Raw genomic sequence first — 15,641 nt, forward strand, 5'->3', positions numbered from 1 at the left:
GGAAATTAGTGAGACAGGGACGCACATAAAGTATGATAATTAGGTTGGTTATTTATTTATTTATTTAGTTTACAAAAGCAGAAGTCTGAATTTGGAGTTTGAATATTGTGGTAAATCAAGTGGAAATTTCAAGATGAGCTAATGTGAGAGGCTAATGTTGTTGAAATATGGAAGTGATTTGTTTTTTCACAGGTACAGCAGAGATCGGTGTTCCTGCTGCCCAATGACATTCCAGCTCAAACAGCAAAAATTAAAAGGACTCTGACAAATAAATAAGACAACACATACCTCATTTATCCCAAAGGTCAGGAATTTCTTTTTTTACACCATGTAAAGTTAACTAGAAAAAAACAAATAAATATGTTAAATAAAATTAAATAAAATATAACAACAATACATAAAAAATATTTTTAATTAGTTTTTACTATTGAAAAAAGTAAAAGATGGATCAATTCTGCAATGAAAATGACCAAATAGACAAACAATAGCCACATTTGTTCACAGTATGTAAATCATTTTAAAAGACATAAATGCATTTTTGAATGACAGGCTACCTGTAAAATATGTTTGGTTTTTTTGTACTTTTTTTAAAGTACAAAAAAACTTTGAGTCTTTGATGAGTCTTGTGACTTTGTCTTGTGACTCAGAGATCCTCTTCTGCATGCCTTGGTTGTAATGGGTGGTTATTTGAGTTAACAGCTACAGTCTACAATGACAAAATGTGTAAAAATAATGTATGCATTCATTAAAATGCACTCAGATTCTCCAATAATCACCTTTCTGCAACCTCCACCTTTTCATACTCTTGAATAATCCATTAGATTGTAGTCTTATTATCAATCAGCTGATGCATTGATCTGGAACAAAGAGCGCTTTGATTGCAAATGAAAACACTTCAGTCTGTGGTGATTTTTCCGTACCTCATTCACTGTGCCTGTCGCAGCATGTGAGAAAGAATGAGCGGGGCATAGAGCGGCTAACATATGAGCGTGTAACTTAAATGAGTTTTTCAATGGATTTATTAAGCACTACAATTTAATTACACTTTCTAGTATACTTAACAATACCCCTGCACTAATTACTGATCAGTAACCGTGTATAGAGTGGGGGAAATGATTGTTTGAGAAATGCTGAGTATGATCAAAAGAGCACCATTCCTACATTCAAGCACAGAGGTGAAAACATTATGCTTTTGGTTATTTTTCTGCTAAAGGTACAGGACGACTTCACCACATTGAGGGACCAATGAGCAGGACCATGTACAATAAAATCTTGGACAATACCCTTGTTTGCTCACCCAGAACACTAAAGATGGGTCAAGGATGACTTTTCCAGCATGGCAGTAGCCAAAACCAAGGCAACAAAGAAGCACATTAAGATTATGGAGTAGCTTAGCCACTCTCCAAACTCTCTCAGTCCTATAGAAAATTGGTGGAGGGAGCTGAACCTTTGAGTTTCCAAGTTGCAGCCAAGAAACCTAAAAAAGTTTCTGTAAAGAGGAGCGGGCCGAAATCCCTCCTCAGATGTGCACAAACCTGGTGACCAACTACAAAAAAACTTCTTACCACCATGCTTGCTAACAAGGGTTTCTCCAGCAAGTACTAAATCATGTTTTGATTGGGGCTCAAATACTTACTTCACTGAATGATATGCAAATCATCTTATAATTTTTATGTAATGTTTTCTTTCTGGGTTCTTTATTAAAATCCCCCTCTATCCTTTCTCTCTCGGTTAAAATAAAACTGCCATCAAATTTGGAGACTGTTAATTTCTTTGTAAGTGAAGATCAAAATAATTATTTCCATCACTGTATCCTGGTCACATTTATTTAGCCGTTTTTCTGGTGACCTTACATATAATAATGTTATTCTAACTAATAATTAAGATATAATTATTATGTCTGTGTGTCTGCTTAAAACAACCAAATGTCAGCAAGGCTCTAAACTGCTCATTAGTGGAAAAGTCACATGCAGTTTGCATACAAACCAAATCTGCCATGATGCAACTATACATGCTGCAGAGAGCTAACTCCCATCTAAAAAAAATGGCTGCATGCAGAGGATCACTTCCTTTGATTTCTCAAATTAAAATGATCCAGCTCTTCTCTCTGCTGAGAGAAAAGCGATAAGAAATGTCAGTAAACATGTATACCATCTCATGGGTTACTGACAGAGATTAGTCAGTGCTATGTCTGATTTGGTGATGTGCAGCACAGAAGCTCCACAGACTTTCAATGCATGCGACCTACAGAAATACTCTGACAGTTCTGCAGTGGCAGTGAATTTATTAGTGATAGGCAGGAAGAGTACAGAGCACCAGTGGATGATTGTGTGGCGTGTTCTGTGAAGAAACGGCAAAATGATGAGATTTTCTGTCAATTAGGCGTTGCAAGCCCAGTGTACTTGCCTGTGGTCTGCTTTGGGAGCTGGTGACATGAACAGAATCACTGAAAAGGCTAACTCTGCAAATGCCAGCAAACTGGTCACTTTTGAAACTGTGGTGAAGATGTGGTGTCAGTGAGCAAACTTTAAACTCCATGGATAATCCTGTCCCCCTCTGCACCACTGACAGGCAGCGGATCACCTTTTCCAACAGACTGTTTCGGCTCCACTGCCACAAGGACAGATATAAGAAATCTCTCAGACCAAATGCTACCTGCCTCTATAATTCAAAAATGTCTGTCAGAGAGTCATCTGCCAGATACACTAATAATAATAATAATTTCTCAAATATGGGTTAAACAAACTGTTGCTCTAATCATGATCATATCATCCTGAGTGGATTATTTAGGAACCAAAAACTACACCTTGCTGCTAGACCAACTAATACACTCTACTCCACCTGATCAGTGGCTGTTATTCTCTTGGTTGTTCAGTGAGTATTGTAATGTATACAGTAATTTTATAAAACGGCACTCATATTAGTGAAGTAAAATGAGTGAGAGTTAAAAGATTGAAAAAAAGGATTTAGCAACCAAGTTGTTCCATTCAGATTCCAGTCCAGAAGGTGGCAGTATTAGCCGTAAAAGCTGTTCTCCAACCGCCATTGAAAAAAAGAAGAAGAAACAAGAGGGCGCCTGTGCCCCTCCCTTGCTTCGTTAGGATGTATTTTTTTGTGTAGCTGGTTTGTTTATGACGCGGTTCTCTGGTTCTGTTAGCTTGACAGCTTATCAAGTGTGTAATGTTGTGAAAAAGCATAACAAAAAACTCGCTTGTGGCGTTTTTTTCGGTCGATACTGTGCTTTGTGCAAGATAGATCTAAAAGAGGGTCAGGGTTAGTTAGCATTAAGTGCTGCTTAGTCGTTCGACAGGATTACATTTGTTAGCTGCAGCGTAATGTTGGACCGGAAAGTTGTTATTTGACGACTCCCGGGCTCGGGCAATGGAATATCAGTGTTAACATAGAGGACGTTACAAGCGCATATGTAATACCTTTCAGTCATTGGCAGGTTAGGCTTATACACAGCTGCCTGGAAACTAGGCTAGCTAGCGAACTACATTGACGTTAGCATGGCGTCAGATACAAGTGACACGGAGGAATTCTATGATGCTCCAGAGGACCCCAATTTTACTCCGTCTCCACAAGTGTAAGAAAAGACGTTTTGCCAATATTACTTTTGAAAACTGTGTTAAATTGCTTGTTTTTTTCTTGTCTCATATATATCTAGCTAGCGTAGTATTGACAGCTAACGTTAGATTTGCAAAATGGCCATTCTTTCATGAAAAGCATGAACTCAAGCTGCTTCAAAGCCAGGTCATGTGCCGTGTGCAAAATACGACCCAGTCTGTTTTGTATTTAGATGCCGAATATTAATTATATGCTGTCATACAGTGCTTATGTTCACCAGCTATTCAGTGCAGGTACAGGAGAGTCTAACCCTCAAAACACTCACAAGTCACATGATGACAGTAGGATTTGGACTGAAGGAACAGGTTTCTTATCAAAGCTGAAACCACAATGCAAATTTACAGTTTTCATCCAAAACATAGCTTGTTGGAATAAAAAAAAAACCCGACTGAAGGTAGCAGTAGCTTACAAAACAGTATTTTTGTATGATCCGCTGTATGACAGCTCGATTAGAGATTAATAATGTAATGTAACTTTTAAAGGTGCATTTTGTGTCTGCTTAAAAGCAAGCGGTTACTGAACCACTCTGTAAATGTTTAAAGTGTGTGCTCTGTTGCTTCTATTATTTCTTCTGATCAAAAGTTATATATGGGGTAAAAGTTATTTAATTCATTGTCTCAACTGCTTAGGTGACAGGTAAAATTATAAAAAGTTAGATTTTTGTGTTGTATTTGGGTTTTTTTCTCTGCTTTATAAGTTTAGCCTATATCAGTTTTAAACCACGTGTTTTGTGTTTCTTAGGTCTCCCGCAAAGTTCGTCATTCCTTCACCTCAGGTATGTTTATTTAAATCTAGGCACTGTTGAAACAAGGTGTCACGGGTTGTGCTGAGTTGCTCTTGGAATGATTACTCTATAGTTCAAAGTAATATGGCAACAAAATAGTGACTTTTTGATTTTTCAAATTCATATATATATGCGCACGGACACACACATAAAACACTATTAGTTTGTAGCTTGTCTATAGTTTTCCTGTCTCTGAATGACCTTTGGGAAGGGGTGACTACAGTAAAAAAAACAAAAAACATAGAGATCTATGCATTTTCCAGTTATGTTTATTAATCTTGCTTTATCCATGTTTATCCCTATGAAAGGTGCAGATTTTTACCTGTACCTTGGTGATCGTGTGTAAACGGCTATGAGCAATACCGTTCCTAAACACCTTTGTGTACTAATTGTACAAGGTCCCCTCCAAGCTCATGGCGATGTAATGTTTTTTTGACAACTACCTTTATGTTAACTCTCAGTGAAATTTGCATTACTTTGCATGTTTTTTTTTTTTGTTGTTTGTTTTTTTTGCATGACCTCGCAAAAAAAGTTTGCATTTCATCTGACTCATCGTAAAAGGCTTTACTGTTTTATGATGTGGTGTCATGTGGTATTCTAGACTGCTGCTGGTTGTGACAGCAGTGAGAGTCAGGACACCCTCAGCTGTATATGTACTTATGACTGCAGAGTTGGGTTAGAGATCGTTGCTGTCAAGACTTGTTTTTTACAGTTATGGCTGTGACAAGTTTTAGTGGTGCAACATTGATTATTCACAGTGGTTTTGTGTGTGTGTGTCATTTGCAATTTTGATTCTGAACCAACATTGTTATGATGTTAGTTACATGTTAGATGATGCTGATAGCTGTCCAGGATAAGAGTTTAATGCTACTGTATGTTGGTAGTATGACACATTTGTCACTGAAGACCTGATCTGGGCCAACAAACAACCGAACTTTTCAAATGGATCATCAGGAATGCAAAGCAGGCTGTCAGAGAAAACAAGTTACTGCAATGAAATGCACAAATAATTGCAAGGAAAAACAAAAATAATATATATGCTATTGCAAGGTGATGCAAACGTTAAAGACAACAATCGCCTGACCTCACTCCATGCAGGAAATGGGACCAAAATAGGAGAGCGGTATACACATTTTGAGTGGTAACAAGATGTAGACATTACTTTCAATCTAGAAAAGCCATTTGTTATATCATAAGCTGGCAGTTACACAAGGAATTAATATAAAGGTAAACAAAGAATTATTACATAACATAACCTCCAAGACTGTGTTGATGAATATCATAAGATAGATAAACAATTCATCTCTAGGTTTCCATTTGTGTGGATACGCCTGAATAACTGTAATTTAGCTGTCATGTTACTGTTGATATTTCTCCTGTGTGTGTGTGTATTGTAAGTACATGTTGGTAAATGGTCTATATGTTTGTTTTTTCGAAACAGCTTTTGCACAATTCAGTAAACGTTGCGCAAGATTTGAGCTGTGCCACTTCTGAGACTCAGCAAGATGATTCGTTACAGGTATGTTTCTCTAGTCTCATCCTTGTTTAGAGTTTTGTTTTAAGTTCTGTGCAAAGAGAAACACATTTTCTTAGAGATGAGCTATAACGTAAAAAAATAGATGTTGTATTGCTAAATCGACTGTGTTTTCTCTTCTTTTAGATCATTGATAGTATCATCGAAGAGAGTCAAAAGGGAGACGTAGGTGAGGTGGCTCAGCTGTTAGATCAGCTGCATGTTGATGTAGCAGCCGAGCCAAATGAGCAGAATAATGGTGACAGGCTCCCTGGGGAGCTGGCTGTGCCAGCTGTTGAACCCCAGCTTGTCGAGAGGCCAGAGGAACAACGGAATAGCATAGTATCAAACGGCGAGTGCTCTATACCTGCTCTCGAGCCCACAGGTCTCCCAGGGCCATCAGCTGGCTCACAAGAACATGTTCAGCCTCCAGACATCACCAGCACCATAGGACAGAGTCAGCCCAGCCTGTCTGTTGCGGTTGCAGAAGGTGGTCAGGAGCCAAGACCGGCTGACATCTTAGACCAGGTTCCCTTGACTGACAGGCCAGCTGACTCGGACTCCTCTGGGTCTTTAAAACCTCAGCAGTTCACAGTGGAGCCAGACATTGTAGCTAGCACAAAGAAGCCTCCTCCCTCACGCCCACCCCCTCCAAGCGGGGGTCCTCCTGCAAGACCTCCGCCACCATCTCGGCCGAAATTACCTACCAAGAAGTCACAGGAGTGTGTTAGGCCAAGTGGGCTGGAAGGTAGGCAATACAGTGTGATTTTAATGGGTCTCAATGTCAAATGTGTTGCATCAATCCAGTGTGGGATTTTAAACTGTTACCTTTTACTAAACAAGTGTTAAAATGTCTTTATCTTTTATGTATGTCTATGTACTTATCTGCCACATCATATGAATCACACTAACATAAAGCAGACAGAAAAAGAAGACGGTTTTTCTTATAAAGTTTTTTTTGTTGTGTTGCGTGATTTTTTTCCAGTGTCTGCTGTCAGTGTGGTCTGCAGTGATTCTCTGGAGCCATCAGGCCTCCTGTCTCCTGGCAGCACTGTGAGGAGTCTAACCAAAGAGCTGCAGCATTCCTTGGATCTGGCCAGTGCTACCAGTGGAGACAAGGTGGTGACGGCACAGGTGAGTGAGGCTCAGACCTCTTTTTGGTGCTAAAAAAGGAATTTAAATATTGTGCAGTAATTTCTATTTTATTTATTTGTTATTTTTATTATTTATTTTTAGGAAAATGAAGATGAACAGACCTCATCTCAGAGCGGAGGACAGACCCCAGGCCCTCAACGTCCTCGGTCAAATTCTGGCAGAGAACTGACAGATGAAGTAAGAGTCAGTTTTTGTGTGTGCTTGAGTCCAAGCCACAACCTAAAATCGACACATTCCTGGCACCGGTCGTCATTGCAACAAAAATATGCTTGTGGGCATCTTAAAACAGGAAATCTTGGCCAGTGTGATGATCAAGAATTTAGACACTGGGGAAGAAATTCCTCTAATTCAGGCGGAGGAGAAACTTCCTGCTGGGATCAACCCTCTCACTCTGCACATTATGAGGAGGACCAAGGAGTACATCACGTAAGCAGAACATTATTTACGTGGGTTAGCTCGTGTTGCTGTTGTCAAATTCAATTTAAAACTGTTCAAATCACAGCTTATTAAACAAGTCAATGAGGGAAAGATTAGGGTGAAGCCAAACACTTGACCTTCAGATCAGATTCTCAGAAAAGGTTTTCCCTGTTGAGGGAATAAGTTGATTACAATGGGTTGCACTGATATTGCTCACATAAGTTTCCCATGGAAAACATGGTTAAGCTTTATCATCTAAAACAAGAACCTGGTAAAGTTTCGAGACGACGCTGATATATTTTTGGCTTTGCAGGAATGATGCAGCACAGTCAGATGATGATGAGAAGACTCAGACTCCAATGACAGACACAGACGGTGGAAAACTAAAACAGAGAACGTAAGGACTAGTGGTTTTTGGTTGCCTTTTGCTGAAACTTAGTGTATTTCCCTCTTTCACAACATCATCTAATTTAAAGTATATTAATGGTTTGTTGGTATTTCTGACCAGGACCCAGTTTAAAAAATTCCTCGGCAAGTCGGTGAAGAAGGCCAAGCATCTGGCTGAGGAGTACGGAGAGAAGGCAGTCAACAAAGTGAAAAGTGTTCGTGATGAAGGTAAAAAAAAAAAGAGAAGGAAGTGAAAGGATGTTGTGCAGAGGCAGTTGTATTTTTTTTTAAAAACCATACAGCCTATATTCATGTTCCTGTGGATAACTTACTAAACATTACAAGAAAGTGTCCTGTCCAACTACAACCCTAGTTGTCGGTATAACAAGTTGTGTGCACACACCGTTTTTAGTGTGTGCTTTTTTTAAGCACCATAAAGAAAAAAATGCATTAAAAATACAGTTTTCTTGAACACAAGAAAATAAATAGTCTTTGACTCTGTCTCAGTTGTACGTGTTCACTATTAGAGCTCTGACTATTATCACAGAACCCTTATGAGTCCAAGAGTGCAGAAATATGGACCTGGTAATGAGCATAATGGGTCTGACTTTAAGAATATCCCAAATGCCAACACAGGCTTGTGAAATAACCCTGATACACTTCTTCTTTTTGTTTATCCTACGCTCAGTCTTCCATACAGATCAGGATGATCCATCATCGAGCGACGATGAGGGTATGCCTTACACCAGGCAGGCCAAGTTCAAGGCTGCGCATAGCTTCAAGGGTCCCTTTGACTTTGACCAGATTAAGGTTGTGCAGGACCTCAGTGGAGAGCACATGGTGGGATTATTGTACCATGTTATTTTATGCACTGACACACTGTGTGCTACTACATGCTTGTATTAAGAGATCTTTGTTTGCTTGTGTTTTTTTTTTTTTTTTTTTTTTTTTAAGGGGGCCGTTTGGACAATGAAGTTTTCTCACTGCGGGAGGCTGCTGGCAACTGCGGGCCAAGATAACGTGGTTCGCATTTGGGTCCTGAAAACAGCGTTTGATTACTTCAATAATATGAGATTAAAGTACAATACTGAAGGTAAGCGCATTAGCAACATATTTGATTTCTTTTTTATTTGTATGATAATTGATTATTTGGGGGGAAAAAGAATTCAGCTGCCTGTCATTTTGCTTTGAAGGAGCCTTTTTTTTTTTTTTTTAAGTCGTCTTGAGTCTCTCTGAACTATTACAGACAACATAACAAAGAAACGATTTTAAATTTATAGTATGGAACCGATAGTTTCAGCAATCTCCCTCCAGGAATCTGCTGACATTTGTGAGTGTTTATTATAGGGAGTGCAGAATTATTAGGCAAGTTGTATTTTTGAGGAATAATTTTATTATTGAACAACAACCATGTTCTCAATGAACCCAAAAAACTCATTAATATCAAAGCTGAATGTTTTTGGAAGTAGTTTTTAGTTTGTTTTTAGTTTTAGCTATTTTAGGGGGATATCTGTGTGTGCAGGTGACTATTACTGTGCATAATTATTAGGCAATTTAACAAAAAACAAATATATACCCATTTCAATTATTTATTTTTACCAGTGAAACCAATATAACATCTCCACATTCACAAATATACATTTCTGACATTCAAAAACAAAACAAAAACAAATCAGCGACCAATATAGCCACCTTTCTTTGCAAGGACACTCAAAAGCCTGCCATCCATGGATTCTGTCAGTGTTTTGATCTGTTCACCATCAACATTGCGTGCAGCAGCAACCACAGCCTCCCAGACACTGTTCAGAGAGGTGTACTGTTTTCCCTCCTTGTAAATCTCACATTTGATGATGGACCACAGTAGGGCTGCACGATTAATCGTTAGAAAATCGCGATCTCGATTCATACTTATGTGCGATCTCATTTCCAAATGACAACGATTTAAAAAAAAAAAAAAAAAAAAAAAAAAAAAAGACGACGACGATTGTACCGCAATCTGATCCGGGACGTAATCTGCATGAAAACAAGCGCTCACTCTTCCTGCTCAACAAATGACAAGGGCGGAGCCTTATACCACGTGAGGGTATTAGCAGGGGAAAAAACAACGGTGAGCACGTCAGTGACAGGAGAAAATCTGTCCCGGTCAACCACCCAAACATCAATAACGGGAATCTTATACAGCGCTTCCCTATACCCGTCGAACTCCCGCAGGCACAAAGAAATTACGGAGGTTATTACTTATCACCTGACCAAAGATATGGCTCCCATCAACACTGTGCAAAACGAGGGATTTAGGAAAATGATCAACACCCTAGACAAACGCTACACAGTGCCGTCCCGCAACTATTTTTCTATTGTTGCACTACTTGCTCTATACACGAAGTGTCGAGCAACAGTGGAGACGGAATTTCAAGCAGTACAACATTTTGCGGCAACAACAAAACATGAGACAATTGTTGTTTTTATGTTTGTTTATTGTTTTTATGTTCAGTTTCAACGAAGTTGATGTGCAGTTAATAAGTGCAATAAATATTTATACTGGAAAAGAAAATCGTGAGAGAATCGTGATCTCAATTCTAAGCCAAAAAAATCGTGATTCTCATTTTATGCAAAATCGTGCAGCCCTAGACCACAGGTTCTCAATGGGGTTCAGATCAGGTGAACAAGGTGGCCATGTCATTAGTTTTTCTTCTTTTATACCCTTTCTTGCCAGCCACGCTGTGGAGTACTTGGACGCGTGTGATGGAGCATTGTCCTGCATGAAAATCATGTTTTTCTTGAACGATGCAGACTTCTTCCTGTACCGCTGCTTGAAGAAGGTGTCTTCCAGAAACTGGCAGTAGGACTGGGAGTTGAGCTTGACTCCATCCTCAACCCGAAAAGGCCCCACAAGCTCATCTTTGATGATACCAGCCCAAACCAGTACTCCACCTTGCTGGCGTCTGAGTCGGACTGGAGCTCTCTGCCCTTTACCAATCCAGCCACGGGCCCATCCATCTGGCCCATCAAGACTCACTCTCATTTCATCAGTCCATAAAACCTTAGAAAAACCAGTCTTGAGATATTTCTTGGCCCAGTCTTGACGTTTCAGCTTGTGTGTCTTGTTCAGTGGTGGTCGTCTTTCAGCCTTTCTTACCTTGGCCATGTCTCTGAGTATTGCACACCTTGTGCTTTTGGGCACTCCAGTGATGTTGCAGCTCTGAAATATGACCAAACTGGTGGCAAGTGGCATCTTGGCAGCTGCACGCTTGACTTTTCTCAGTTCATGGGCAGTTATTTTGCGCCTTGGTTTTTCCACACGCTTCTTGCGACCCTGTTGACTATTTTGAATGAAACGCTTGATTGTTCGATGATCACGCTTCAGAAGCTTTGCAATTTTGAGACTGCTGCATCCCTCTGCAAGATATCTCACTATTTTTGACTTTTCTGAGCCCGTCAAGTCCTTCTTTTGACCCATTTTGCCAAAGGAAAGGACGTTGCCTAATAATTATGCACACCTGATATAGGGTGTTGATGTCATTAGACCACACCCCTTCTCATTACAGAGATGCACATCACCTAATATGCTTAATTGGTAGTAGGCTTTCGAGCCTATACAGCTTGGAGTAAGACAACATGCATGAAGAGGATGATGTGGACAAAATACTCATTTGCCTAATAATTCTGCACTCCCTGTATATTGATGCTATGATTATTTTTTTATTATACTGACATGGTGATTGGTATTCTCTCAGTGATAAATTCAAAAGCCCTGGCAAAAAGGTAGCTGGAAATGCATACAGGGACTCTAAACAGACTGTGTTTACCTGATATGTAGCTACATTTCTAGGGAGGTGCACGTCAGGTTACACCTTAGGCTTTCAGAGGGGTTTGTGGTTACAATGTAGCTATGGCATAGATTTCCCACTGAAGCATAAATCCCCAGTAAGACATAGGAAAAGGTCAAGCAAAGGACCTGAAAGATGCAGGACCTTGTGCTGGTCCATCACCTGATCACTGAAGCCTCATCAGAAATGGTCTCAATGAAAGGTTGGCTTTCAAGAAGCCATTCTTAAGGAAGGAGAATAGGGAGAAAAGCCTGAGGTAAGCCAAGTTACACAGAAACTGGGCTGAAAATCAGTGACAGCAGGTCTCATGGAGTGATGGATCCAAATTTGGCATTTCTGGTTTAAGTTGTCAGTGCATAAATGGAAGGGATCAGGAAAGGGGTTGCACAACGAGGATGCGGCCAGTGCTACTGGAGATCAAAAATGAAGAAATTTTGAATGCAGAAAAATCAGATTTTGACATATATTTCTGAACATGTGGCAGTCAGTGTAACAAGGCATACCTGGATAGAAGAACGGAGTGAAACACTATCAGTCAGCTTTGAATGTCCTTCAAGAGGCCTGCAGAACCATTCCTGAAGACTACTTAAAGAAATGAGCAGAAAGCTTCTCAAGCTGCCAACTCTGTTTTTGCCCTATATACTGCATCTGATGTATGTTTACACATGCTTTAGTAAATAGTTTGTTACACCTATTTAACATTTTCCTAGCCAAATATAAAGAAATTAAGACTCAAGACTGTTCCAGAAGATGTTCAAGTTCTTGTTAGAGAAACCTTCCTTTGTTTTTTCTTCTCCAGGTCGAGTGTCACCTTCTCCTTCTCAGGAAAGTTTATGTTCTTCTAAATCTGACACTGAGACTGGGGTGAGTGATGACACTAACACAAAAATCAGACATTTTTAAGCCATTTTTGTTCCAGATGTGTACCTAAGTGACATTTTTATTGTAGGCGAGTTGTATTCCAGAGGACCCAGACACGGAAGATAGAAATGCCCCTTTCCGTCAAGTCCCTTTCTGCAAGTACAAGGGTCACACGGCTGATCTGTTGGACTTATCCTGGTCAAAGGTGATTAAAGCACCCTGTTAAGTTTTTCTACCCCCACACATTTTCTTCTCTCTTGTCTCATCTTTTCCAAAAAAATTTTTGTCTAGAACTTTTTCCTGCTCTCCTCTTCCATGGATAAAACAGTCAGGTTATGGCACATATCCAGGCGAGAGTGTCTCTGCTGCTTTCAGCACATTGATTTTGTCACAGCCATTGCTTTCCATCCCAGGGTACGTTAAGTCACCTTGCATTACTGCTCTCAGCGCAAATCATACATCTATTATTTTGTCTCACAGACTCCATTCATAGTACTTTTTTTTTCTTCTTACCCAGGATGACAGGTACTTTTTAAGCGGCTCTCTAGATGGAAAACTACGGCTCTGGAACATTCCAGATAAGAAGGTGGCTTTGTGGAATGAGGTGGATGGCCAAACCCGGCTCATCACCGCTGCCAACTTCTGCCAAAATGGGAAATATGCAGTGATTGGCACCTATGATGGTCGATGTATCTTCTATGACACAGAGGTATACACATACATTGCTTCATCCAGCCCAATACATGGTTTAATTATTTCTTTATAGTACTTTTTTTCATGAACACATCCATTCAAATATGAAGCAAATGCATTTTTCTGTTTGCACCTTGTTTTTAGCGTCTGAAATACCACACGCAAATTCATGTGCGGTCCACCAGAGGAAGGAACAAAGTGGGACGCAAGATCACTGGCATTGAACCTCTGCCTGGAGAAAATAAGGTAACAGCTGGCCATCACTACAAATACGTCTGCGGTGGGTCGTCAAAAGGGCTTGGTAAACTGCGGTTTACTAGACCATCTTTATTTCAAGGCTTTCATAGCTTAATTTTTCAGATTTAAAGAGAATAAAAAAATATATATAAAGAGAAATAAAATATTATCTTAATATTTAAAGATATTGGTCAGTAAAACTTTGAGGGACTGACCTGGAGCTGTTGGGTTTTGCTGAATTGCTGTTAACATTATGATGGTGTAGATGTTAATAATTAAAGTCTTGTTTTTAACAGCACAAAATTTTGAGTCGAAGTCCAGGGCAAACTTCAGAATGCTGATAGGCGCTGGTTCATTGAACTAATCAATGGAATACTTGATTACTAAAATAATCGACAGCTGCAGCCCTAGTCGTCAGTGTAACAAGTCGTGTCTGTAAGACTTGTGAAATGCCAAATGTTGAACTGTACCCTTTGCCCATAGATTTTGGTGACATCAAATGATTCCCGCATTCGCCTTTATGACCTGAGGGACTTGTCTCTATCAATGAAGTACAAGGGTTATGTCAACAGTAGCAGCCAGATTAAGGCCAGCTTCAGGTAAGGGTGTACATTGCTTCTAGTTTGTTTGTTTTTTGTCAGTTTCTAACCTTAAGCATGGACAAAAGCTCTTTCTGTTGTTGTTGTTTTGACACAGTATGTTGCAGTAAACCTGTTTGGCCTTTTTCCTGTAGTCACGACTACTCCTTCATTGTAAGCGGCTCAGAGGACAAGTACATATACATCTGGAGCACTTACCATGACTTGAGTAAATTCACATCTGTACGGCGGGACCGCAATGACTTCTGGGAAGGGATTAAAGGTAACTGTGGTTATGCTAAGTGGCAAACACCGTTTAATGTAAGCAGCCATGGGGCTGCCACTAAAGAGTTTTTCTCTTTCAGCACACAACGCTGTGGTTACGTCAGCCATCTTCGCACCCCACCCAGGCCTTATTGTCCCACAGGAGAGTGGTGCAGAGAAGCCAGAAGCAGAGTGTAAGAGCCTGGACTCCACAGACTCTGAAACGATACCCTCAGGTATGCCCCCTTTAATTTGCATATGACTCAAGATTTCTTAAAACATCACAGTTCAGTGTCGTAAACTTGCAATGCCATTTTCTCTCTTTGCAGGAGCATTAAAGACAGATCACACAGAAGTTCTTCTCTCCGCTGACTTCACTGGAGCCATCAAGGTTTTTATCAATGTAAAAAAATACTGAGCATTTTAGAGGCTCTTGGCTCTTCAGGTTCAGGCCCGTCTATCAGTGATCAGTCCTAAAGGTTGAGGACAACTTGTCTCAGAGCCTTGTAAGGTCACTAAGTACCTAATGGTACTGAGACAAAGTTGTCTGTAGTAGCGGTTTTTGGTAAACAGGGACCCTAAAATAAAAGGGAATAGGTGGAATAAATAGACTGTAAATGGACAAAGTGAGGTTCCTTACCACTTTTTGTTTTTAAATCTTTGATACCAGACAACTGTGAACAGTTTGGTCTGAACGAAAGATCTGGACATGTCAAGCGTGAACAGAAACTAAATATGTTCAGATACGCACGTGTACATTTCAGGCGGTATGGTCAGGGCTGAATATAGCTAGAAGACTACCTGTAACAGTATGGGGCACCTTATGCTTTCTTTGGCTACCACATTTCAGAAGAAATTTAGAGAAGCAAGGCCCTGATGTTGGGCAGATTTTCATGTCTTGTGTTAAGACGCATTTGTCTCAAGGTGTCTAAAGCTGGACTGTAATGTCATTTACAAAATATTCGTGCCTACAGAGTCTAGATTGCTTTCTAAATTACACTTCTAAAGCTTTCCTCTCACTTTATCAAATATTTCAGCAGATAACAAACATTTCAGTGCAGGAGATGTGTGGCTACTAATGATCGGGGCTGGGCATCTTAAATCTGTGTTTCAGAACCAGTATTGGGTCAAGTACTTTTGATACATTTCTTTGTTCAATGAAAGCACATTTCATTCTATAAAACAGTTGTGTAAATTTACTGTGTAACATTGCATACTTAATGCTTTTGTAAACAAATGCTCTATTACTTTCCTCAATAAAAATCCACACAAACTAAAAGAGTGCTTGTCGACAAGTC

General features: G+C 39.8%; 1 protein-coding gene across 1 annotated transcript; it reads left to right on the plus strand.

Moving 5' to 3' along the window:
• Positions 1–3,054: 3,054 nt before the first annotated feature.
• wdr44 (WD repeat domain 44) lies at positions 3,055–15,622 on the plus strand. The gene is made up of 20 exons (XM_085420413.1): positions 3,055–3,586; positions 4,369–4,402; positions 5,853–5,930; positions 6,072–6,672; positions 6,910–7,058; positions 7,161–7,256; positions 7,369–7,505; positions 7,810–7,893; positions 8,005–8,111; positions 8,572–8,723; positions 8,838–8,976; positions 12,510–12,574; positions 12,660–12,776; positions 12,863–12,985; positions 13,089–13,280; positions 13,409–13,510; positions 13,985–14,100; positions 14,235–14,362; positions 14,445–14,579; positions 14,673–15,622. The coding sequence occupies exons 1-20, from the start codon at positions 3,510–3,512 to the stop codon at positions 14,759–14,761; spliced, it is 2,721 nt and encodes a 906-aa protein (XP_085276539.1). The 5' UTR covers positions 3,055–3,509; the 3' UTR covers positions 14,762–15,622.
• Positions 15,623–15,641: the final 19 nt, after the last annotated feature.

This window comes from Rhamphochromis longiceps, linkage group LG10, assembly GCF_057381845.1.
Source record: "Rhamphochromis longiceps isolate RC_006_pf linkage group LG10, R_longiceps_female_GT1.1, whole genome shotgun sequence".
Classification (NCBI taxonomy): Eukaryota; Metazoa; Chordata; class Actinopteri; order Cichliformes; family Cichlidae; genus Rhamphochromis; species Rhamphochromis longiceps.

Excerpts from the sequence above, each read along its gene's own strand:
- wdr44 (XM_085420413.1), top strand. The coding sequence starts at position 3,510 with ATGGCGTCAGATACAAGTGACACGGAGGAATTCTATGATGCTCCAGAG. Across the intron at positions 6,673-6,909 it reads TAGGCCAAGTGGGCTGGAAG|TGTCTGCTGTCAGTGTGGTC; the intron begins GTAGGCAATACA and ends ATTTTTTTCCAG. Across the intron at positions 14,363-14,444 it reads CTTCTGGGAAGGGATTAAAG|CACACAACGCTGTGGTTACG; the intron begins GTAACTGTGGTT and ends TTTCTCTTTCAG.